Below are 26,125 nucleotides of genomic sequence, written 5' to 3' on the forward strand. Positions count from 1 at the left end.
CACACTTGTCTCTTCTTTCTCCCATCCCCACAGAGAGGATAAGTGCAACATTTAACTAAAAATACACCACTCTGCACTGGACTTTGGTCAAGGTGTAGCTCATGACACATTTGAACATGGATTTCAAATATGGGCAAAAAGTGTCCAATTTTTTCACACAATAAAAGAAAATTGGTGAAGTAATATTGTCTTCAGCGCATAGAAATCTGTTAGGGCGGGAAGCGGGAGGAGGATGTGAGAAATAATCATAGCATAGCGTGGTCATTCTGGTGCTGTTCATGCTACAAGGGCTATTACTTTCATATCTGCTCATATTGCTGTATAATCTCAGGTGATGGGTCAGCTTGTTTACTTTGACTCCACTTACCAAAAGTGAGGAATATTTAAGTGGCCAGCAGATCACTAAAAGCTAGCAATTGCTTCATGCAAAATGTGTCTTGATTGTGAGCTACGGTTTTTTAGTTGTTTTGTGTTTTTAATTATTTCCCAGTAATACTTTGAGGTTAATCACCAGGCTTGTTTACCACTCATTTCCAGATACATAACTTGCATGCAATTTATGTTCACTCTTTATTGTCTTGTTTTCCAACTTGTAACACACACTAAACAAAAGAGCATAACACTAATAACTGATTCAGTGTGCCAACTCTAGCAATTTTTATCATGAGTCTCATGATACTTGGTTTTTCCATAAAGCTTTAGCTCATTGACTCCTGTGATTACACAAGACTTTCAACTTGCTTTTTTTAAAAGATAGTTTCTAGCCCCTTTGGTAGTGGAGAAAAGTTGGAAAACTTGAATCCTAAGGGCTCAAAACCCAGAAGGCAAATATGAATAATAGGGCTGTCAAGTGATTTAAAAAATTAATCGTGAGTGTTTGCATGAGTAAAACATTAATCACGCTATTAAACAATAATAGAATACCATTTCCTTAAATATTTGTGAATGTTTTCTACTTTTTCAAATATATTGATTTCAGTTACAAGACAGGATACAAAGTGTACAGTGCTCACTTTGTATTTATTTTTGTTTACAAATATTTGCACTGTAAAAAACAAAAGAAATGATATTTTTCAGTTCACCTAATACAAAGACTGTAGTGCAGTCTGTTTATCATGAAAGTTGAACTTAGAAATGTAGAACTATTTACAAAAAAAAAACTGCATTCAAAAATAAAACAATGTAAAACTTTAGAGCCTACAGGTCCACTCACTCCTACTTCAGCCAATCACTCAGACAAACAAGTTTGGTTACAATTTGCAGGAGATAATGCTGCCAGCTTCTTGTTTACAGTGTCACCTGAAAGTGAGAACAGGCGTTTGCATGGCACTGCACTGTTATCGCCGGTGTCACAAGATATTTCCATGCCAGATGTGCTGAATATTCATGTGTACCTTTATACTTCAACCAGCATTCCAGAAGACAAACATCCATGCTGATAACGGGTTCTCCTTGATAACCATCCAAAGCAGTGCGGATTGATGCATGTTCATTTTCATCATCTGAATCAGAAGCCACCAGCAGAAGGTTGGTTTCTTTTTTGGTGGTTCAGGTTCTGAAGTTTCCGTATTGGAGTGTTGCTCTTTTAAGACTTCTGAAAGCATGGCCCACACCTCGTCCCCCTAAGATTTAGGAAGACACTTCAGATTCTTAAAACCTTGGGTCAAGTCTTGTAACTCTCTCTAGAAATCTCTCATTGGTACCTTCTTTGCATTTTGTCAAATGTGCTGTGAAGTGTTCTTAAAACAAACGTGCTGGGTCATCATCTGAGACTGCTATAACATGAAATATATGGCAGAATGTGGGTAAAACAGATCAGGAGACCTACAATTCTCCCCACGGAGTTCAGTCACAAATGTAATTAACGCATTATTTTTTTAACGTGCATCATCAGCGTGGAAGCATATCCTCTGGAATGGTGGCCGAAGTAGGAAGGGGCATATGAAGGTTTAGCATATCTGGCAGGTAAATACCTTGCAATGCCGGCTACAAAAGTGCCATGCAAATGTCTGTTCTCACTTTCTTGTGACATTGTGAATAAGAAGCGGGCAGCAGTATCTCCCGTAAATGTAAACAAAGTTGTTTGTCTTAGGAATTGGCTGAACAAGAAATAGAACTGAGTGGACCTGTAGGCTCTATAGTTTTACATTATTCTGTTTTTGAATGCAGTTATGTAACAAAAAAATCTACATTTGTAAGTTACACTTTCACGATAAAGAGATTGCACTACAGTACTTGTATGAGGTGAACTGAAAAATTCCATTTCTTTTATCATTTTTACAGTGGAAATATTTGTAATCAAAATAGTAATAAGGAGCACTGTACACTTTGTATTTTGTGTTGTAATAGAAATCAATATATTTGAAAATGTAGAAGAACATCCAAAAATATTTAATAAATTCCAATTAGTATTCTATTGTTTAACAGTGCAATTAATCATGATTAATTTTTGAGTTAATCATAGAATCATAGAATATCAGGATTGGAAGGGACCTCAGGAGATCTAGTCCAACCACCTGCTCAAAGCAGAACAAATCCCCAGACAGTTTTGTTAACTGCGATTAGTCGACAGCCCTAATAAATAATCTAGAATGCATTGTTTTTTTTAAAATCTCCTGGCTCTTTAGCCAATTTTAAGATTTTTGAGGTCTGACTCATGATGTTTACAATATGTGAAATACTAACTTTAGCAAAAATAGATACAATATTTCTGTATTGCAGGAAACTGAGAAATAATCACTGGGTTTCTTCATGCAGTATTTAACAGTAAAGTATATAAAGAAAGCAGGACTTGATCCCTTCTTAAAGAAAGTATTATCAGCTGGAGGAAGTTTCAGGGGCAAAATTGAAACAGAAAAATTATAAAAGAAGCAACTGCTAATAGTTTTCTGCATTCTATAATAGTGTTAGTGCTACAGAAGATATATGATCAGTAGCTTTCATCTTGACAAGGCAGATTCTCCTTGGTGATCCATAGATTCTAGGACTGGAAGGGACCTCGAGAGGTCATCGAGTCCAGTCCCCTGCCATCATGGCAGGACCAAATACTGTCTGGACCATCCCTGATAGACATTTATCTAACCTACTCTTAAATATCTCCAGAGATGGAGATTCCACAACCTCCCTAGGCAATTTATTCCACTGTTTAACCACGCTGACAGTTAGGAACTTTTTCCTAATGTCCAACCTAAATCTCCCTTGCTGCAGTTTAAACACATTGCTTTTTGTTCTATCCTTAAAGGTTAAGGTGATCAAGTTTTCTCCCTTCTCCTTATGACACCCTTTTAGATACCTGAAAACTGCTATCATGTCTCCTCTGTCTTCTCTTTTCCAAACTAAACAAATGCAATTCTTTCAGTCTTCCTACTTAGGTCATGTTCTCAAGACCTTTAATCTTTCTTGTTGCTCTTCTCTGGACCCTCTCTAATTTCTCCACATCTTTCTTGAAATGCGCTGCCAGAACAGGACACAATACTCCAGTTGAGGCCTAACCAGCGCAGAGTAGAGCAGAAGAATGACTTCTCATGTCTTGCTCACAACACACCTGTTAATGCATCCCAGAATCATGTTTGCTTTTTTTGCAACCGCATCACACTATTGACTCATATTTAGCTTGTGGTCCACTATAACCCCTAGATCCTCTGCCGTACTCCTTCCTAGACAGTCTCTTTCCATTTTGTATGTGTGAAACTGATTGTTCTTTCCTAAGTGGAGCACTTTGCATTTGTCTTTGTTAAACTTCATCCTGTTTACCTCAGACCATTTCTCCAATTTGTCCAGATCATTTTGAATTATGACCCTGTCCTCCAAAGCAGTTGCAATCCCTCGCAGTTTGGTATCATCTGCAAATTTAATGAGCATACTTTCTATGCCAATATCTAAGTCATTGATGAAGATATTGAACAGAGCAAGTCCCAAAACAGGGCCCTGCGGAACCCCACTTGTTATACCTTTCCAGCAGGATTGGGAACCATTAATAACTACTCTCTGAGTACGGTTATCCAGCCAGTTATGCACTCACCTTATAGGAGCCCCATCTAAATTGTATTTGCCTAGTTTATTGATAAAAATATCATGCGAGACCGTATCAAATGCCTTACTAAAGTCTAGGTATACCACATCCACAGTGATAATAGTGTGGACTCATAATCTTGTATTATTTTACATCATTTTGCTGTCATAGAACTGGTTATGATGCCATATATTAGCAGTATGACCACATTTCAGGATTAGGAGGGTGAAGATGAGCTGTGAGAGCAAATCTTTGTTTAAATGCAAATGTCTCTTCAGAGTGAGCATAATTGGCAAGGGAAATTACTTAAAACAAATGAAAGTTAAATGGATTTTTGTTGAAGTCTGATTTATTTTCCCACTGTGCCTGTCCTCCTCTCAACTAACACATAATATACTCGGGGATTTATTTTTAAATTGGCAATCAGAAATAAGGAACACGAAGGGGTACGTTTTGAAAGCGATGTGTGGGAGGTATGCAAACAACTCTTATTGTTTTGTAATGGGATTAGATAATGTACCTTTTATATATTGTTTTGAGAAATTCCCCTTAAGTGTTCTTCTGGACGCTTGCGTGCAAAACTAGCTGTGTTAAATATGACAGGAGTAGAGAATCTGGATTACAACTGGCTTGAATGCATGCCTCATACATACATGCCAGTCAAACCATTAATTCAAATTAACCAATTATATTTCTTCAAACTAAATATATTTCTGAAACAGACATCTCTCTCTCTCTCTCTCTCTTTGGATGTCGAATGATTTTCATTGTCAGACCCCTTAGTTCAAAGGGCTTTAAAGAATTTTTTTGTAATGTCTAGAACCAATACTACTGTGATACATTTGCTCAGGAGTACATTTTTCTATATCTACTGTAAATTAATTTCCTTCAGTGTGTGGAACTTCCAGTAGGAGAGTGACAATTTTTCACTGAGATATAAACACTGTTCTGCTGCACCTTATTAATTTGCAAGTGAGTACTACCTGAAATTATTTTTAATTCTAATTTTGAAATTGGCTACATTTCAAATAGACAGTGTCCCTTTAAAGATCATGTAATATTTACAAGCTGTTTCATTTTTGGGTGTATTCCATTATTTTAAATAGTTCATGTTTTGCTCATTAGCCAGTAGATTTATAAAGTAGCTGTGGTTTGTCAAGCTCTGCATAGGAATGTCAATCAGGTTTTAGATAAAATTTTGAGCTCCATGGCAGTTTTGAGGGCCATGCAGTCCTGTGCTGACTGAGCAAATAATGGATTTGTTAAATCATATGGTATAGCAGCAGGACAGGAAGCGAGAAGCAACTCTTCATTTACCACACTGACTTTCCCTTCCCATTCTCCTCCTTCCTTCCAACAGCGTGGAAACTGTTAGCTGAAACTTGTCTTGGCATTTTAAAAGCTTTTTGGGCTTATGTCTTTGGTTATATTGGTATGAAACATACAATGGTTTTCAGGATGCCTGGTCATGGTGTACCTTCATTCTAAAATGTAGGCCAATATTTACAACATCTAGACACATTTGCACTCACACTTTAAAATAACTAGGGTCTTTTGTTTTTTCCCCAGCGTTCTTAACTGCATACTATAAATTAAATTGATGATTTTCACAGAGAGCATGCCCATTGGTCCTGCCAGTTGATCTGCGCTTTTTGTACTAATCTAAAATATATTCAGATATATACCTGGGCTCCCAGAGAGTAAATGAGTGTTACTGTTGCTGTACTTTTCTTTTGTTGTATGATCATTTGCGATCCATTGCTCTAGTCTCATTTTTGTTCTTTTCAGCAGTTCATTTTGTTTCCGTATGCTTTTTTCAGTTCTCAGGATGGCTTACGTGATTCCCCCCTCAGCTCCATCTCCAGCAGTGACTATGACAGTGTTTCTGTCACTACATGTAGTCTCTCCAGCATATACGCTCTGAGGTAATAATAATCTCACTTCACAGTCACATTTGACTAATTGTATTGAGTGATGGTTGATGAAAAATTTTCATTGAATTAACACTAAAGTGACAGCAGCACTTCAGATAATTCTTCCTTTCAGCACACAGGCACATTTGTTTGTGAAGCTTGTTTTGTATGCTAATAAAGTCATTGTGAGAGTCTTACTGTTTGTGGAGCATTGTCATGCGGTACACAACAATGAATTGTACAGCATTTGGGATCATCATCTGATCTCATTATTCATTATGTTCAAAGAGGTACTTAAGATAACTAGCTTTTAAAATACATTTTAGACAGAGTTTTATACACCTAATACAATAGGACTTCATTGCAGAATGAGATTATTATTGAAAAACAGTGAATGACTATACATTACTAGGTCTTGTCTCTCCAGATGGCATGGTTCTGCCATCTGTATTCTGCTTCCCTGGGATCTAATAGTAAAATCAGAGGAATGTCACAACTAAGAATAGTTTCTTTAGTTTTGCTATTATTTTGTGGCCCAAAAATATGTTAAGAATGCTGGCGTGTGTTCTAATCAGCTAAGCACGTGTGAGGGAGACGAATCTTTTGTAGTTGATTTTGCTAAGGGAATTAGTAAGGATTATGAGTAAGGCTATGTTTTAGTCATGGGTATTTTTAGTATGTCATGCACACGTCGCAGGCAGTAAACAAAAATTCATGGCCCGTGACCTCTCCATGACTTGTAGTATATACCCCTGACTAAATCTTGTGGGGGTATGGCCCAGGGAGTGCCACAGGTGCCTGTGTGGGGTCGCCATAGGTGCTCGTGGGGGGGGAGGGGGGCTTGGGAGGGTTGCCATGGGTCGGGGGGGCGGTCTGGGACCCCTGCTGGTGCTGGGGGGTGCAGGCAGCGGTGGGTGACCCAGGACCACTGCTGGGTGGGGGAGGGACGACTGGCAAGCTCCCTGCCTGGCTCCCTGGAAGCGGCATCATATCCCTCCGTCAGATCCTAGCTCCGAGCACTGTCCCCTTTCTAAGCACCGGCTCCGCAGCTGCCATTGGCTGGAGGTGCGAGGGCGATGCCTGTGAGTGGAGGTAGCGCATGGATCTAGAAGCTGAGGAGGAAGGGACATGTTGCTGCATTCAGGGAACTCCCCAAAGGTAAGTGCCGCCCAGAGTCCTCACACCCTCCCATTCCCCAGTCCCCGGCCCTGATCCCCCTCCCACACCTGAACTCCTGCTGCTGCTGCTGGGGGGGGAGGGGGCAGTGGCACAACTACCCCAGCAGCTGCCGATGTGGCTGGCCAAGGGACTACTCGAATTGCTCAGGCGGCCCCCAGGCTCTCTGCACCAGCCGCTGCAGAAGTCATGGAGGTCTCAGAAAGTCAGAGAATCCATGACAAACTAGCAGCCTTAATTATGAGAATGCATTTTAGGGCAACAAAAAGTTATTAAAACAGAAATAAAGGTTCTTTTGCTTTTTCAGTATTTTCATAGAAATGATGTTGCCTTTTTTAACAGTACATTCGGAGAGATTCTGAAATTTTAGTCAAGATGTTTCTGGTGTTTCTAGGTCTGTGATAATTCTCTGCTTTTCTTCTTTTGTTCTTCTTCTTGCCTCTTTATCTTTCAACTGTTTGTTTGTATTCAATGCTTCTTGACCTTGGTGTAGGATCAGGAATTCAAGAGTTTATGAGAAGTTTGGGGAAGCAGAAATGGGGGAAAAGATAGTCTTTCTCTAAAAATGTCAGAAGAAAAGTACCATATCAAAATAATTATTTGTTTGAGCGCCTCCATATGAGATTGCAGTTAGTGAATTCTGTACTTCCAAATGCCAAATAATAGCGTTCTATGGAGACATCTAGTCTTCCTGATGGGTTATGCTATTCCTGCTCTCTATCTTCCCACCTTTTCTGTTTGCACGTTGCACTAATTTTTATCAGCAATCATAAAAAAAGTTGTTGGAAAATCTGTTTTATCTTTTTGAATTTTTGGTCTTTGACTCTGGCTGTAAGTTGATCCTGCACATGTCTGTCTGAAATGTCAATTGCACAAAACCTTTCTTGACCTTTTTTAATCTTTGATTTTTTTTCTAGGTAAACACATTACTCCTAAATTATTCTAAGCATCCCATCCTTCCTTTACCTCAGTTTGCATTTTTTAGGGCTTGTATACATTGGGGATACTCAGGAAAATTAATCCAAGTTAACTGAAAGGTGTGAATTAAAAGGAAATTAATTAACTACATTAAACCCTGAGTGAACTCTCTCATTCAGAATTAAAGTGGCCTTAATTCAGTTTAGTTTAATTCAAAGTGCATAGCATAAGGGACAGACATACCAGTCCAGTACAATTTCCAGAATACATACAAATGTTACCCAAGGAATTTGGGTTTATAGTAAAGTGAATTAAAGTAAACTGAATTGAGGCCTCTTTAATTCTGAACGAGAACATCTATACAGGAGTTTAATGTAGTTTAACTAATCCACTTTAAATGTACACCTTTAGTTAATACAGATTAACTTTTCTGAGTGTCCCCATATAGAAAAGACTTTAGTTTTTTGGTGAGGGGAATTAAATGCAAAGTGGTCTTATTGTCCTTTATATTTCCTTGATTAACGTGTTTATCTTTGCCTGGTAAAAAACATTCTTTGTGTCTTTTCATTTCTGAAGTATTTCCACTTACCAATATTCTTGGAATAAAGAACATTTTATCTGCCGAATGTGGTTGCCCTCTGCTAAACACACTATGTAACGCTGGAATAAGTCCACTCCAGGCGTAGTGATTGCTGAAAGGACAATACAGGATACCTCAAGTGTTCACCGGAGATTCCAAGAGCCTTGAGGACAAGTAATTCTTTATCAGCTAGAGCAGCTTATCTCCTGCACCATATTCGCCTGTCCTTGTAAATTAGTATTTTGTGTGCCACTGTACTGATATTTCTTGTAGTCAAGATAACTTATGTCTACAGCTTTTTCTTGTAGTTAAGATAACTTGTGTCTACAATTGTTTCTTCTGAAAATTAAGTCAGATTTATAAGACTTGCACTGTTGTGTGTGAGTCCATGCTATGTCACTGTGAGAATCTTTGCTAAATCCCTGAATGCTATTTTAAAAATTAAGCATTTTCCTGCTCTCTATCTGATCAATGTTACCAGGAATCAAGACTTCATACTGAAACCCCCCATTCAGCAAAGTACTTAAGCACATGCTTAACTTTAACCATGTCACTATCCTGATTTAAAGCGTTTGAGAATACTTTTGTGCCTTAAATTAAAGTATGTGCTTAAGTGCTTTCCTGGATTGGAGTGCTAGTTTCCTAGATCCTTTTAAATACATGTACAGTATTTCTTTCCAGCACCTGAGAACTTTCCTGTTTGTCATAAGCTTTTCACTCTCTCTAAAAGTGTTCCTCTCATCACCTTAACCATCATCTAAGGAGCGCCATCTTGACCCGGTTTCTTACCTTTTTTTCCATCAATATCTTTCTCCACAATTTTATCATGTTTTAATGTAATCTCAAGCTCAGTGGGCATCATTTTTATATATTCTGGAAAATGTGCTGGACAGGTAACTGTGTTCCTTATAAGCAATCGTATAAGGCATTTACTAATGCTTTTTGCAGTGTTTTCAGCCATTAAACTCTCTGTGCTGTCTTGTGACAGTCCCCTTAAGTACTAGAAAAATTTCCTTTCTTAACTTCTGCAATGTTTGTTTCATTCTCGTAACTAGCTTTTTACAGTCTCTTACCTTTGCTCTGTTACATTATTGCTGAGTTGTACCCCTCATGCATCTTTGTTATTTTTTGGCACTTGTATTGAGTCTTTTTTCTTTCTTTACTCTTAAATGTGTCTGTGGCCTAAACTTTTACCTTTTTGCTGTTTTCTCTAATAACCTGCAATAAGAATGTAAATAGGAATCAAAATACATTATTTACAATTGTGGAAGGGAATGAATATCACGTGTTAACATAGAAATCTAAAGATTTATTTTGTCCAGTGTCATCCCAAACCATGTTAAATTTACTTGCTTGCTTTAGGATGTTGTTACAAATTTAGAGTTTTAACTACATTAATGGGAGAGTTTGCTAACAATCATAATGCTTCTGAGCAAACCTGTGTCCAGTTTTGAGCTTTGTGAGTTTTACATTCTGCTTTGTGAGTTTTGCATTGAAATAATTCAAATAGCTCCAGAGCGTGATACTGCTATGCACACTATCTTACTACACAAGTAGTCCTGTTGACTTTAGTAGGACTCTGGGTTGTAAGGTACTATTCTTTGTGAATAAGGGTATTGTACTCTGGCCCAAATTGAGTTGATTTGGTGCCAACACAGGACAAATTTGGTAGATTGAACTATTTGTTTTTTGGCTTTTGACTTTGAACTCTATGCAGAAAGCAAAGTTCAGAAGTTGAGAACTAATGTGAATTGAAACTTAAAAAATATATGTACATGAGCCCCTGAGAAACTGAGTCACGCAAAACCATTCATCACTTGTTTCCCTTTGCTTGTTTAAGTTAGTAGCATTTTTTCATGTATGCCTTTTTGCAGTATAGTTTCAAATTTTATTTGGCAACATTTCATTAATGAATTTCCCTTAGGGTTGTCAAACTCTTTAGAGTGAGAGATGCATCTCCAAGAGCAGATCAGATTAGGTTTAACGCTAAATAGCTCTTTAACATTATTTATCTGTCAGACAAGCAGGGGAAGAGGGAAACATTTTTGCTACTTGAACATCCATTTCTCCATGCTACTGTGATAATCCTTTGCAGGTTATACTAGGCTAAATGACACTGATGTTACAAAGCAGTAAGGAAAACTTTCTAGCTACCAGTTGTGTCTTGGAATTGAAACAAATAATTCAGAATGATACATAGAACCCTACAGCGTTTCTCATTTTGCAGTGGGGAAGAAGGTACATATGCACATACAACTCCCCACCACCACCATCCTGCACCTGAAGATGAGCCTATGCTCTAAAATGCCCTCTACTAAACTTTTAGGGCTAGATTCACCAAGAAGAGTATATTCCACTTCCTTACATGAACCTGGATCCTTGCATCCAGGGAAGAATAATCTGATGTTGCCAGTACCTGCTTTCCTTCAGGATTTTTGCTGGGGGGAGAATAGGGGGAAGGTGAACTTTAAATTCTAGTTGGGAGTCAGTGGAATCCTACTGAAGAAAGCTACTTAGGAGATGCATTGAATCATCACACTCCCTGCTGTCCTTTCTTGTCTTTTTTTCCCAGCCAGAGCTCCACACACCTTTTTGGCACTATCAGAACAATACCATACTGGATGTTTCCAAACATTGTATAATTATGTCAACAGCTAAACCTTTTATGTGCAATCACATCTTAACTTTAATAGTAACAGAAGAATTTACACTAACACAAGATACTTATGGATAAAGATAAGGTCAAATGTATTTATTCAATAATGTGCCCTTACCGACGTACATGTAAGTCAAAAATTTCAATGTGACTGATGATGTTTCATACCTCCATTTCTGGGTGACCAGCTTAAACTCAATAAAGGGGCCCAATTTTAAGATGGTTAGGTGCTCAGCACTTTCTGGAAATTGGTCTTCTGCAAATTGTTCCAAGGTAGGCACCCAAAAATGGAGGCAGACAAAATCACTTGTCACTTTTATCAATAGAAAATAAACACATTACACTTTCTCTGGGGTCTCAGAGGGATCTATGTATCATGCAATTTCCCAGCACAAGGCAAATGTTTGATCTCACTTACACCAGTGTAAGTCTGGAACAACACCTTTGACTTCAGGGGAATTACAAGGATTTACATTAGCAGACAGAACAGAATTTGGCCACTATGTAGGCAAACCCAAAGGTTCAGTGAAAGAATTTGTTTCCTTTTCCTTTTCATTCCTTTCTTTTTCTATAGGAGTATAAACATTGAAGAACTTTTTTTTATATTGTTATAGAAATAGAGTGTAATGCTTGAATCTAATCAATTTAGATTTCAGGTATATTTTCTTTACTCAGCAATGAAAATCAGTCGCTTTTAAAATTAAATGTTGTCTGTCTGCAGAAGTCCCTTCCTTTCTCAGCTCTCAGCATCCCTTCGAGTTATGGGGCTAGGTCCTCACAAGCACTTTACAACATGTGTGTTTAAATTGTTTAAACTGAAGATAAATTAATGGGACTACTCATGTGCTTAAAGTTAAGCATGAGCTTAAACACTTTACAGGATTGGCGCTATAGTAAAGATGAAGCAGATGGATGTAGAACACATTATAGGGAATGGGGGAGGGAATGCAAGAGTGTCAACAACAGAAGCACAAGGTTGCTCTATTTAGCTAAGTATAGACGCATCCATTTTTAAAAAAAATTAAGTGGAGAAGATATATTAATGAATTAGTAACTGTCCACTTGCCTGATTAAAGTATGTGCTACAGTCCACTTCATCATTTTAGAATTACAATTTCCTTTTCCCTAGTCTCCACTTTTGTAGTGACTTCTCACACAGCAGACAGAATGAAAAGAGAGAAAGCCCCCTGTCAGTGATGATCTGTGATTCAGCTACTCAGATGGGAAAAGAGAAAATTGTGGACTAATAGGAAATAATTTGGGGGCCATTTAATAATAAAATTGGTGCCTTCTCCACCAGACTATCACTATTTTTTTCAGAGAAACATGTCTCCCCATTTAGTGTCTGTGTGTTGGATTTTTTCCCTCTAAAAACCCAGATAGCTCTTTTGAAAAGAATAATAATTCAGAAGGGATGTTCTGATTTAATTACTTGACTATTCCAATCTCACTAGATGTAACTTTGTGAGTTGTTGACTTAAGCACGCCAGGTAACTCAAATCCTCCATGTAGCAGCACTGCACCACCAACTTCTTTGGAAAATTAATGCCATATTTTGAGTGCAAGGTGAATCTTACTTTCTTTACACCTGATCATATCTATACACTTGATCCAAAACCCACGGAAGTCAATGGGATGCTGGATTTCAAACCTTTAATGGGCATTGCAATTACTCAAACAGCAGTTAATACTAATGTCTAAACCAGACATCAAAGTCTTTGTAGTTAGAGATGGGGGAAATGCTGATTAAGGCAAGATCTCCTGTTCTTGTTACTAATTAATGTAAAATGATGAAACCAGCCAAATACCTAGGAAAGGTAAAATTGTATATTTTCAATAGTTTGAGTAAAACCCTGACTGTCAGTGTGGATGCATGTGCTGAACAAACAAATATTTGAGGGAATATGGGACTAGGAGGCACAAGGTCATCCTTACTCAGTATAGGAAAAGGGAGAAGTGAGATGATGTTTGTCTTGTTCATGAAAGGAAAGCGAATTGGTGGAGGCTTCATGATTGGCAAGATGGCTCATATGAAGTGGGTGGATGGCTATTCTGTTAATATGTAAACTGTGGGATGGTATAGTGGGAGTAGTGGCTTTTGCTAGAAATGCAGGAGGCTATAATATGTGGAGATTAAAGATGTTTTGGGCATATCCATGGGTGATCAGGGACATGGGGATGGATCAGTTACTTGATTAAGCTCAACTGTGAATTTCCTCACTTTCAAATGTTTAATTTTTTAACTGTATTGTTCCAATCAGGTGGGTGTGTGTTTGTTTAAGGTATATGTATTGGCAGTACAACCGTAACTCTATTTTAATGTAGGCTTTTGTTTGGGAATACCAATTTTGGTCACTGGGTAACTGGTAGATTATTTTTTTCCACTTTCCCTGCTCTAATTTCTGAAAAGACTGTTCAGAATTTATAAAGGCTGCTGCTAACTACTCTGCATGTAAAGCTTTAGATTCTAAGGTCAGGAATGTAAAGATCTCAACTAGTGTAGCTGAGGGAGGAGGAAGGGATTTGTGTGTAAAGAGAAAATCAGAATATGCAGCAGTTCCGGTTTTTATCCTAAATTGTTAACATTCCTGCCGGAAGGTGTTTGATTATAGATTGTCTGTGCATGTTTTAAGCTCTGTGAGGCTGGGTATTTGATATGGAACTCTTATTCACAAGCTGTTGGTATAATGGTTATATATAATTCATAATAGTAAAATACAGTAGTTCCCAAACTTTTTACGAAGGTGACCCTCCAACTGCTTTTGGTCTTGTTTAGAAACCCTACCATTGCATATGTGTACCCTCCCTCCCAGCACAGCAGCCCTAATCCTGACCTGGTACAGAGGGTAGTTCTCGGGGTGAGGGTGAGGGTTGGGTTTGGAGAGTGAGCCCACCCAACCATTCACTCCACAGCAGTGGCTCTAGTCAACCCTGACAGGCAAAACCTGTGTAGCACTGTGACCCTGTGCAGCAGGCTGTAACACCCAGAGCAGGGAGCCAGTCCCACGTGCAGGATGAGTGCGAGGTGAGCTTGCTTTCTAAATCTCTTCATCCCTCCCCAAGGGCCAGGAGAAGGGTATGTTTGCTTAGGGCCCTGTGACCCATCTAGAACCTTTTCTCAACCTACTATTTGAGAAGAACTGGTATAATCAGGGCCGGCGCTACCATTTAGGCAGCCTAGGCAGTCGCCTAGGGCACCAGGATTATTCGGGGGGTAGCATTTTGCCGGGGGGGCGGCAGGCGGCTCCGGTTGACCACCGGAGCTGCAGACCAAAGGACCCTCCGCAGGAATGACTGCGGCAGCTCCACCGGAGCCGCGGGATCAGCGCGGGGGGGCGGCGAAATGGCCGTGCGCCTAGGACGCGAGAAACCCTAGCGCCGGTCCTGGGTATAATACACTGTATTATATAATGGTTTACATCTACTACTTTATTACCATATCTTCTGACCACTTCCTGTGGAGTGGTACAGACAAAAGAGATCAGAGTTCATCCACTCTGCCAGCTTTTGCTTATGATCTTAGACCACAAGACATTTGTGACTGTAACAGATGTTTCTGGTTTTTTCACCAGCAGGAATCTCTTGATGTGTTTCATGACTCCCCTGGGTTTTAATGCTTTTTCACAAACTTGTAGTGGAGCCCCAGGAGAGACAAACAAAACCTCCAAAGGGCTCTGCATTTTCTAATTTACTGTATGTCACCTAGAAAATTCCACAATTTGTTTTCAGGCAGGTTAAATTTTTCGCATGTCTAACGTGTCTTCAGTGCCCTGAGTGAGATAGAATTGTTGCCAAAGGAGATACTGAGATATGTTTTATGAGCTTATAACTATTTTAGCAAAGTTATAACGTGAGGGTAAAACTTCAGCTTGTAGGATTTTTGTTTTTATTTTTTAATGTTAGATTTCATATTGAAGAGATACGGGGCTTAAAATGCCCAATATGGTACAAATAGAATAATCATCCTTAAATGTATTTTTTTATTTTCTGTGTAATCTAAATAAAATAGTCAAATATACAAGAATCTTAAACAAGGGCAAATGTTTTGTTGTTCTTCACGGGCATGCATCTGTTCATTACATCATAGGTGTGTGTGCATTCTGATGCCAGAGAGTTTTCCCTAGAAATACCAGTAGGGATGGCCCAGCCCACTTCCCCACTCCTTGTGCTTTGAAATGGGGGTATAAAGGGCAGAACTGCCCCACCTTCAGCTCCTTCTCACTGCCTGTGGCTGGAGCATTTGTATTTTCTGTGTACAGTAAACTTGTCATCTACTCATCTATACCTAGTGGTACAGTACTCTTTTTCACTGTTTAACACAAAAAAATCTTTATTTTGTTTATTTTTTATTTTATTTCAAATTGTAATTCTTAGTCATTTTTTCCAGTCATGAGGGCCTCGCCTTTGATTTTTCAGTTCACCCTTTAATAATTTAGTAATTTAGAGCCTAAGAGTGGCTATACTGGGTCAGACTGATGGTCCGGATAGCCCAGGATCCTCTCTTCCAACAGTGGCCAGTGCCAGATGCTTCAGAGGGAATGAAAAGAACAGGGCAATTATTGAGTGATCCATTCCCGTCAACCACTCCCAGCTTCTGGTAGTGAATTTGACTTTATTTATCATTTTTAAGATATAAAAACATTGAGTGCCAATTGGCATTTCCTGTGTTATTAATAGCACATAAATTATTAGATTCAAGAAAATGATTTTTATAGTGCAAATTGCTTTTTTTCAAAAAACTTAAAATAGCACGTTGTTTGGGGATTTTAAGATTGTACATAATTAACTAAATTGCTACAATAATTGCAACCTTTGCAGAGTTCTTGGCAATGGGAAGACGTTATGTAAGATCACTAATTAAGTTTTAAAAAGAGAGAATTTCTTCCCATTCTTAGAACTGCATGAAAAATGGACAGATGGCTTCTTTTTTTAATTAAAAATTTAGAGTACTTTTAAATACATTAATCAGCTTTTTGCGGTGCTGACTCCTATGACTGGATACATTAGGACTCAGCTAGGTTCTGGGAAATTTTGCAACTGACTTCAGCAAGTTGTTGTTTTCTATTTAATTTTTTTTAGGAGAACTGATTTTTGGGAGTAGGGGGATGTGAAAACTTTATGCTAATAAATTTCTCTAACCCCTATAGTTCCTTCAAGTGGGAAAAAGTATTCTACATTTCTGCGTCTCAGTCTCTATTTCTGTCTTTCTCACACAGTTATGACTGGATAGCTTCTTTTGGAGTTAACTATTATATTACTATTTATTATGCCATCCAACGTAGCTCCATGTGTTAGTATGAAATGCAATCTTCTCATTAAGAGTGCATTGTCTCTTTAATGCTCTCAGAGCCTTCCCGTATGAGAGTGAGGGTTCAAAATCCAAATCAAAACTCTCATGTTCACATCCCCAACAGACTCCTGGGCTGATGCTCTCACACAGTACTATACACTATTACCCTTCCCCTCCCCCCACACACACACACAGAAAGATGCATTTAATAATTGTATTTTTAAATTCTTCAAGTTAAGGATTTTTTTTTTGCAGTTTAGATTTATTCCATTCTGCAGTATATTTTCCCAAAGTGACTGTATATTTCGGAGAGCCTTGGGTGCATATTTGACCAAGTGAGACATTATTGGAAGATAATGTTGTCACAGTGGAAACAGAAAGCTCTTGAAAGTAAATTCAGATGGATTAAGTTTTACATTCCCAAGCTAATTTTTTTCCAAGTAGCCGATATCGTTATTTTGCCATTTTTTCATGTTTTCATTTGAATTTCAGAAAAATTTGAACAAAATATTAAATATGGTACCCAGAAAGTCTCTATTGACATAAAAACTCTGGTAGAAACCAACACTGATATCTTGTAATTTTTTAGAAAGTTATTTCTTCATCCATTGTCTTTCTGTATGTCAGGAATTGTCATTTAATATTTGTACAATGCCTCGCACATTGGCACCCTGACCTGGTTGAGGCCATTAGGTGCTAATGCAATATAAATGTTATATAAGAATAATAACTTACTGAAGAGACGTGTTATAAAAAAATGATGGGTGGGATTTCCAGAAAGCACCTAAATGAATTTCAGTGGGACTTGTAATCCTATACTACGTAGGCACTTTTGAAAATCTCATTCAAAGTAAAAAATATAATGGACCCTTATGACAAAAAAATGAGTTTAGGTATAAAAAGAAAATTATTATGAGATAAACTTAGATCTCTAAGGTGGGAGAAAAGAATCGCGATGGAATGTATAATTTGAGGAATGGTATGTAGGTGTGTAATTAGGACTGTGTCATAATGCATATGCATGAGGGAGCCAAATACATGCAACCTTAAATTGAGAATTTCCTGATATTTCAGTTTTTAACCGTGGAACTTTAGGGATTGTTAACATAGGGCCAGTGCCTCAGCTAATGTAAATTGGCATAATTCCATGGAAGTCAAAGGAGCTACACTGATTTATACGAGCTGAAAATCTGACCCAAAGTCTTTTTCTGTGGAATATTGATCAGAACTAAAGAACTGACTGATATCACTTTCCAATTTCCAGCATGACATACAGCAATGTTAATAATATTCCTTGAAGCTGAAGATGTATGTAGTTATGGAAAACATTTTTTCAAATTTTTCTACAATGTGCTTTATCTCATTTCAACGTCTCTGAAACGTCACTTTGTGTGTGTGTGTGTGAATTCAGGCAGAATAACTTAACTGCAAAATGTATCATCTCTTGGTTTTGCAGTGGGACAAATTTCTGTTTCAAAATAAGCTAAACTTCTCATCAAAATAGTACCTTTTTAAGGAACAAATTTTTGAAAGCTAAAGTAATTTTGAATTTACAACAAAGGTGGAAATATTCACATTTCAGATTTTGTTGTGAAATGTCCCATTGCTTCTTAGGACCAATACTCGTACAGCTTCATAACATTTCCCAGAACAAGCAATAGAAGTGTCCAGATTACAAATAATTTAAGATTATTCATATGGTAAGAATAATCACTATTTCTTCTTAGCATATGCACAACATGCCTCAGGTGGCACATGACCAGGATTCATCCCTGATTTTGGTCTGCCAGTTGGACCATTAGCTTGCCTGGCCTTGACCAGTTACTAATGAGGAGTGCGACGTGAACACCAATCCATGCCCCCCAGAATAATCACTCAGTTCTCTATAATATTTTTCTGGATGATATTTGTATTATTGCTGTGGAGCCTCCAGGGCCTTAGCCATATTGAGTTTATGTCTAAGAGCAACCTGTCTTGCTCGAATTGAAGCCCGTTTGATTTAGATTTATTAAACTAACACTGACAATGTGCTGAAATCTCTACATTTCGTGTAGAGTCATAATTAAAGACATTGCCTGAAAACAGAACATCAGAGGGGAACTTTTACTTTTCAGAACTGAGGAAGTTATTGAACTGTACATAGTAGGATAGTACGTAGTAGGATATAGTAGGATATCAACTGCCCCCTGCTATGAATAATCAACTGCTTCTCTTAATCTCCTTTTAAGAGAACTAATTGTCCTTGTGTAATATAAATGTAAAGCTTATATAACTCTCTGCTGAAATCTAGCATCACACTGGGAGCTTGTGTTTAGCTGGTTATCCACTACAATCCCCAAATCGTTTTCCCAGGATAGAATACCTCATCCTGTAAATATGGCCAACATATTTGTTCCTAGATGAACATGTGTTAAAATACATATTGTTTGCTTGCACCCAGTTTACCAAGCAATCCAGATCACTCTGTATCAGTGATTTGACCTCTCCATTCACCACTCTACCAATTTTTATGTCATCTGCAAACTTTGTCAGTGATGATTTTATGTTTTCTTCTAGGTCATTGATAAAACATTAAATTGCATAGGGCAGAGAACTTATTTCTGTAGGACCCCATGGGAAACGCACTTGTTCAATGATTCTCCATTTATAATTACTTTTGGAGACCTATCAGTTAACCAGCTTGTAATCCATTTAGTGTGTGCCATGTGAATTTTATATTCTAATTTTTTAAATTCAAATAGATTCAAGGTTTGTGCAATACACATTTAACAAGAAGAATTCATTGTCCTTTCTGTTTTTCTCTCAATATTTATTAAATTATTTTCTTTTGAAAATTTATTAACAGAGGTAATAGGTTTCCCCTCAACTGAGACTTTGAATAAATGAGGAAACACCTATCTACTTCAGAACATAGTATTTATTTGCTATCAGTGCAAATAACAGCCTCTTCTTACAAGTGTCTGCACTGAACCATCCCATATCAAGGCCAATCTGATAACATTTTTAAAAAATGCCTTCCACACATTTGCTATCAATTGGTAAAGATCATTTTTAATCAGTCATGTGCTGTTGTGTTGTTATATGCAAATCTATTATGAAATCATATAAGGAAAGTGTTCCCACTAGATTTCCAAAACCTACTTGATCAGGTATTGAAATTATGGTGAAGACATAGCTGTCCAATATTTTAACCCTCTGTAGTATTCAAGTTAATTTTACTATAAGATCATTTTAAAACCTACGAAGTCTGATACCTGTTTTGACATAGCCACCCCTGTTTGCTGTAGCACTGCTATAAGAAAAGTTATATCTCTAATTCCAGTTGATCATTCTCTTTTTTCCTACTACATCTTTAATTTTCAAAGCATCTCTATATACACTTCTACCTTGATATAACACTGTCTTCGGGAGCCAAAAAATCTTACTGCATTATAGGTGAAACCGTATTATATTGAATTTGCTTTGATCCACCGGAGTGTGCAGCCCCACTCTGCCCCGGAGCACTGCTTTACCATGTTATATCCAAATTCGTGTTATATCAGGTTGCGTTATATTGAGGTAGAGGTGTACTATTCCCTATACCATTATTAAAATAAAATGTTTTAAAATAAAATATGACCAGTCTGTCCTTTATTTAAATAAATAATTTTATTTGCATCAATTTTTCTTTATATTTAGGGTGCTGCTGCATAAATATGGCTTGATCATCATGATAAAGGCAAACTCTGCCAGTCTACCCCAGAAATGATTGTTAACACCATATTTGATATTATTCTGGAAAGTTCGTTCTTCTTTGAACAGTGACAAAATCCTGAGCGCTAAATACTTCATCTTCCTGTAAATAGTTCTATATAGTTTATATCTGTCTATCCTAATTATATAAAACCTTTCATCCCAGAATTCCAAAGCACTTTTCACACTTTGTAGTAAGAAATCTCCACCCACCACAGAAGTTCAGCCAGCTACATAGTAGAGCGTGACAGATGTTAACAGCACACTACAGAGCTGTTACTAATTTGGAATACGAAGTGAATAAAATTGTATTGATTTGAAATAGTAGGAGGAATTTATGTAGGTAAAACATGATTACCCAGATAAGAATCTGACTGAGACATTGGGATGAACACATCTTTCTCTTGGAAAACTGAAGTGACTGAATATATTATGTTCTGAAAGGTCCCTCACAGAGCTCTGTGCCCACTTAACCGCATGCTCTGGAGTCTGGAACACTCCCTCAGTAGTGATTCAGAGGGGAAAGAGTCGTCTGTTGAATTGCCACGCTCACTTTCTGCTGCACCTGGGTTTTCCATAAAAGTTCCCATACAGGCGTAACACAGCTTAGCTTGAGAGATCCAATGAAATCACAATGTTTATTTTGCAAATATATTGCAAATACTTCATATATGTAGAGAGAGAGAGAGAGAGAGAGAGAGGAAAAAATCCCTTTCCTTTTGCCATGTTGGTTAGGACCAGATAGGAAACTCACATTTGGGGAGAAATTATACAAGGGACTCGATGATCTCTTGAGGTCCCTTCCAGTCCTAGAGTCTATGAATCTATGAAAAAAAGTTGTCCTCTTGGAGTCAATGGGACTAATTGTCTAACTACTCCCCACCGCAAGTAAGGGATTCAATATCTGGCCCTTTGCAATTTGTTTTTGCAAGCAGTTTACTCCCTCTCAAACCACTTACTCATCTTGCTTGGCCCTATGCTAAATCATTGCCTTTAATCGATGCTATCTGAAACCTTTCCATGTCAACAGATATCACAAATATTATAATTTTACCCCCGAGAGTCATGGAGAAGTTGGCTGAGAGAGAGAAATTTGATTATCTTCACTAATTCTAGGCAAAAAAGATTTGTTAAGGTGAAATTAAGTTTGAGCATAAACATTTCTTACAAAACCGTTGTAATTAACAAACATTAAACAAACAGGAAGGTTAAGATTAAACTTGCAAGAAACCCAAGTATTTGAAAGTATGGAAAATCACAATTAAAGTACCCAAACTACCTTAATTCTGCATTCTCAGTGATCCCAAGCACCCATCTTTTCATCTGTGTTCCTTTTATAATTAACCAGTAAGGTGTGTCATTTTCAGATCAAAGACTTTTAGTAAGGCTTTCAGAATTCCACAGCCTAATGTCTACAATATTACATTTTTGAGCACTCTCTGTGCTTGTATAGCTCATAAGGGGAATATCAAAACTGTGCCCCACAAATAATTCGTTTGAAATCATCTCAATAAATACATTAGCTCTTTAGCTGACACTTAAATAAGTGGTTTGGGGCCTTATAGTAGTAGGGACTGATCCTGCAAGATGCTGAACATATCATCAGTATCTTATTGGTTTGGCCCCTAATGTGAAGTAGGAAATAATTGCCTTCAGCATGCTATTTTTAATAACTTGTAAAGTGAACTTTTTTTTTCAATGCTATGTGTATAATGGGAAAAAGGCTGGAGTTAGCAAAACTACTGTGTGATTATGAGTAAAGCATTCTAGATTTTCCTAGTCACTGATGAGAAGAATCTCTTTGGTATGGATGGGGAAATTAGTCTGAGTTTCTAACTTTCTCAGGGGAATAGAGCAGAGAGATGCACGTTTCCTTTGCCTTGACTAGATGAGTTCAATTTTAATTGCAGCTCACTCTATTCAAAAGTTATGACCAAAGGGGAAACAAGGGTTGGAGAGTCTAACTCTGGAGACCACCACTTTTTAAAATAGTTTTTTATATAGCTTGTTTGATTAACTTCAGTTTTGATGGAGAAAATAACCTATTTCCACTGGGAAGCCTCCTTGAGGATTGGTTTACATTTTGAGCTCTGTCTCCATAAGAAGAAAAGACTAAGGAATAACTTTTTTTTTTTTAAGTGAAGGTTTAAGTCTCCTAAGGTCATTTGGTGGCCTATTATAAGCTCATTGGCACTGATGAGCCATTCTGAGATAACAATTTAACATCTCAATAACTTCTAAAATTAGGGTGTAATGGACTAAGGGCTTGTCTACATCAGAAAGTTGCAGCGCTGGTGAGGGAGTTACAGCGCTGCAACTTAGGAGGTGTACACATCTGCAGGGCACCACCAGCGCTGCAACTCCCTGTTTGCAGCGCTGGCCGTACTCCCGTTTTGTCTCGGGTGTAGAGGATCCAGCGCTGGTGATCCAGCGCTGGTAATCAAGTATAGACACTTACCAGCGCTTTTCTTGACCTCCGTGGAATAAGCAGGTATCCCAGCATACCTGAGGAAGCCTCTGGTAATCAAGCTGGTCTCCTTCCCCGGCTTGCTCTCGCGTTCCCCGAACCCCGAGCAAGCAGGTCTCCGTCCCTGCGGTTTGCAGGGTGGTTCCGGGAACGCGAGAGCAAACCGGGGAAGGAGACCAGCTTCGCCGCGGTTTGCTCTCGCGTTCCGCGAACCACCCTGCAAACCGCAGGGAAGGAGACCTGCTTGCTCGGCGGTTCGGGGAACGCGAGAGCAAACCGGGAAAGGAGACCAGCTTCGCCGCGGTTTGCTCTCGCGTTCCCCGAACAAGCAGGTCTCCTTCCCTGCGGTTTGCACGGTGGTTCGCGGAACGCGAGAGCAAACCGCGGCGAAGCTGGTCTCCTTTCCCGGTTTGCTCTCGCATTCCCCGAACCCGAGCAAGCAGGTCTCCTTCCCTGCGGTTTGCAGGGTGGTTCCCGGAACGCGAGAGCAAACCGCGGCGAAGCTGGTCTCCTTCCCCGGTTTGCTCTCGCGTTCCCCGAACCCGAGCAAGCAGGTCTCCTTCCCTGCGGTTTGCAGGGTGGTTCGCGGAACGCGAGAGCAAACCGCGGCGAAGCTGGTCTCCTTCCCCGGTTTGCTCTCGCGTTCCCCGAAACCCCTTGAAGCCGCCCAACAGCGCTACAGTGTGGCCACATCTAACACCACTTGCAGCGCTGGTTGCTGTAAGTGTGGCCACTCTGCAGCGCTGGCCCTATACAGCTGTACTAATACAGCTGTAACAACCAGCGCTGCAAAATTTTAGATGTAGACATGGCCTAATTTACATCCTGTGTGCTAGACCTTTACTAAAGAAACTACGATTTATTGCTTTCCCTTCCCTCCCTCCCCCATGCAAAGTGGTAATTAAAACTAGAATGATTTTCGGATTCTGGTGAACCTCTCCGTTTTAGGATCTCAATTCGGGAGCCCCTATTCCAAATAACTTGAAAATTGATAGAAAAATTCCAACTTGGCCCCAGATCTAACCTTCCCATTTTGAGGCTAATATTCTTCTATGGATTTTAGCGGGGCGGTAGTGCCTAGAACTTGGCTTACACTGGAAATGGAACTGAATTGTGGATTGGTTACTGCCACTTCATAGTGACAAAGGACAGTCCAATAAAATACTGGAAAATGGCTTTCTGGTTAAATGTTCTTTCATAAATATGCTATAGAATGAAAATCGGCCCTCATGGTAATTATATAGGCTTGGTCCAGAAGGGTCAACCAGAATTTACAACTATTTGTTCTGTTTTATAGTAAGAGCATTGTTTGAGCAGCAAATCCTTAAGAGGTCAGTAGTTCTCTGAAAGACAAAGTGATGATTTAAGTTACCTTTCTTCCTTACATTTTGTCCCCTGCAGCAGTTTAATGACCAGCTCCTGTTCATCTGATGACATTGATCAGGAGGAAATCCAGCTTGCCTTACAGGCAGCTAAAATTGCTACCAGAGAAAAGATCAGATCCCGATTTCACGGCAGCAATGACCTTATTCACCGACTCTTTGTCTGCATCTCAGGTATGAGAGCTCCCTTTGTTATGAATGTGAATTTTATTCATCTTTCTCTCTTTGTGTCTCTGTTATGAAATTAGAGTGTGCACGGAAATATAGGATGTAGCACTGACTAGATACGATTGTAGCTGCAGGATTGTAATTTAGGGCCTTACCCTGCAAACAGCTCTTGCAGGGGCAGGTGTCTGCCTGTACAGAGCAGCTTGCAGTACTGGTGTTTGGGGGCTGCTGAAACCTGCAGTTAAGGAGGAGCTTGGTTATGCAGGTGCTTCATCCTCACAGAGTTCCCTCTTCCCAGTGCTGTCCCAAGACTCCCATGGAAGAAATTCCTGAAGGGAATTTGGTAGTAGTAGTCCTTGTATCATAACTTGTATCTTGTAACTTATCATAACTTTTTCTAGCTGTGTAACAATGTAATTCGTATTTAAAGAATCTCAAAATGTTATTATGACGAAAGAACACTACAGATATTGCATATCAGATTACAAGTACTATAGGAACAAAAAAGTTGACTGTTGTTGTAGTTTAATCTAATTTCTTTTAAAAATAAAATGGTCAACTATAATCTTAATTTTATAACCAATATGAACTATAAGTGTTCCCTGTTCTTTTTAAACATCAAATCATTAACAGCAGCATTGTACATACTTAGAGGATGATTTTTTTTTTTTTGTGGTGTTCAAATAATGGCGTTACCCATTTCCACTGCCTGCTAGGTGTGGCTGACCAGCTGCAGACAAACTATGCCAGTGATTTGCGAAGCATCTTAAAGACCTTATTTGAAGTGATGGCAACCAAACCTGAAACAGAGGACAAGGAAAAGCAAAAAAAAGGTGAACATCATAAAGTACATTTTCTCTATTGCACCTTTCGGTAGGTCTTTAAAATATTTGGCAGGAGATTTGTCTTTTGTTCCTGTGAAATAACTCTCAGCTCTTCTACAGAGCTATTATATAGTCATTTAACCCTTGGTAAAATGAGATTATAGAAATGGTATGTAAATGGGATGTATTCAGTGGAAATATACATACATGTTAGTATGTCCTGCAGCAAAAGTCAAAAGACCTAGTCTCCAGGATGTTTCTGCCCATTTACTTACTGATACAAGGAAAGGAATAGTATTTCTTGTCTGTGTGGTTGTAATAAGATATGTACAGGGATTGCACTTGATTGCCCATGGTGTGTTATGACATTTTGTTTCTCCATGTCCTATGTGAAATAATATAAAGCAGTGAAGATATTTTAACTTAAAAATTAAGATAATGATGTGTAAAAATGACAAACTATCAAATGATGAAACAATGTGTTTAAAAAAAAAGAATTCTGGCTTCACTTGTAAAAATGGCATATAAATCAAGGAATGCCAAGTAGATCTGCAAAGTGGGAAAATATCCAGTTATAAAACACTATTGAATTAAGCAGACAAAAGTGGCCAGAACTAGACCAGGAGCCAGCAAGAGATTCAGATGTTATCAGGCTTTCGTCAGTTACCACTTTGATTCTTTCTTGTCCAGGGAATGAGCATGGTCTGCTGAATGTTTGCCTTTTTTTTTTTAATAATAATTGCCCAATTAAGGCTATTTTTTCTTCCCTTTTAAAAAAGCCAAGTTGTCCCAATAAGATATGGTTGAATAAGTCCCTTGTTACAGATGGTTAACTAGACCTATTGAGTGTCTGAAACCAGGCAGGACTCTTGGGTTTTCCCTTTGATTTCTCTCTCATAATCAGAGAGTCTCCAATTTTCTCTTCTCCTTATTTTGTACAAAAAATGTTTTTAAGGACTTCTTACTGAGGGGTTTACCTCTAAATTCACGTCATGAATTAAGGGTAT

General features: G+C 38.5%; 1 protein-coding gene across 3 annotated transcripts in view; it reads left to right on the forward strand.

The window, feature by feature from the left end:
• ZFYVE28 (zinc finger FYVE-type containing 28) overlaps nt 1-26,125 on the forward strand; it is a 308,586-nt gene that overhangs the window by 252,318 nt on the left and 30,143 nt on the right. For 2 of the 3 annotated variants that reach the window (XM_050947523.1, XM_050947520.1), the window contains 3 exons: nt 5,833-5,937; nt 24,146-24,300; nt 25,011-25,127. In XM_050947523.1, coding sequence (XP_050803480.1) covers nt 5,833-5,937; nt 24,146-24,300; nt 25,011-25,127 — 377 coding nt within the window. The remainder of the gene's footprint in view (nt 1-5,832; nt 5,938-24,145; nt 24,301-25,010; nt 25,128-26,125) is intronic. The other variant, XM_050947521.1, reaches the window with a different exon arrangement.

The sequence above is a fragment of the Gopherus flavomarginatus genome, chromosome 3 (assembly GCF_025201925.1).
Source record: "Gopherus flavomarginatus isolate rGopFla2 chromosome 3, rGopFla2.mat.asm, whole genome shotgun sequence".
NCBI lineage: Eukaryota > Metazoa > Chordata > Testudines > Testudinidae > Gopherus > Gopherus flavomarginatus.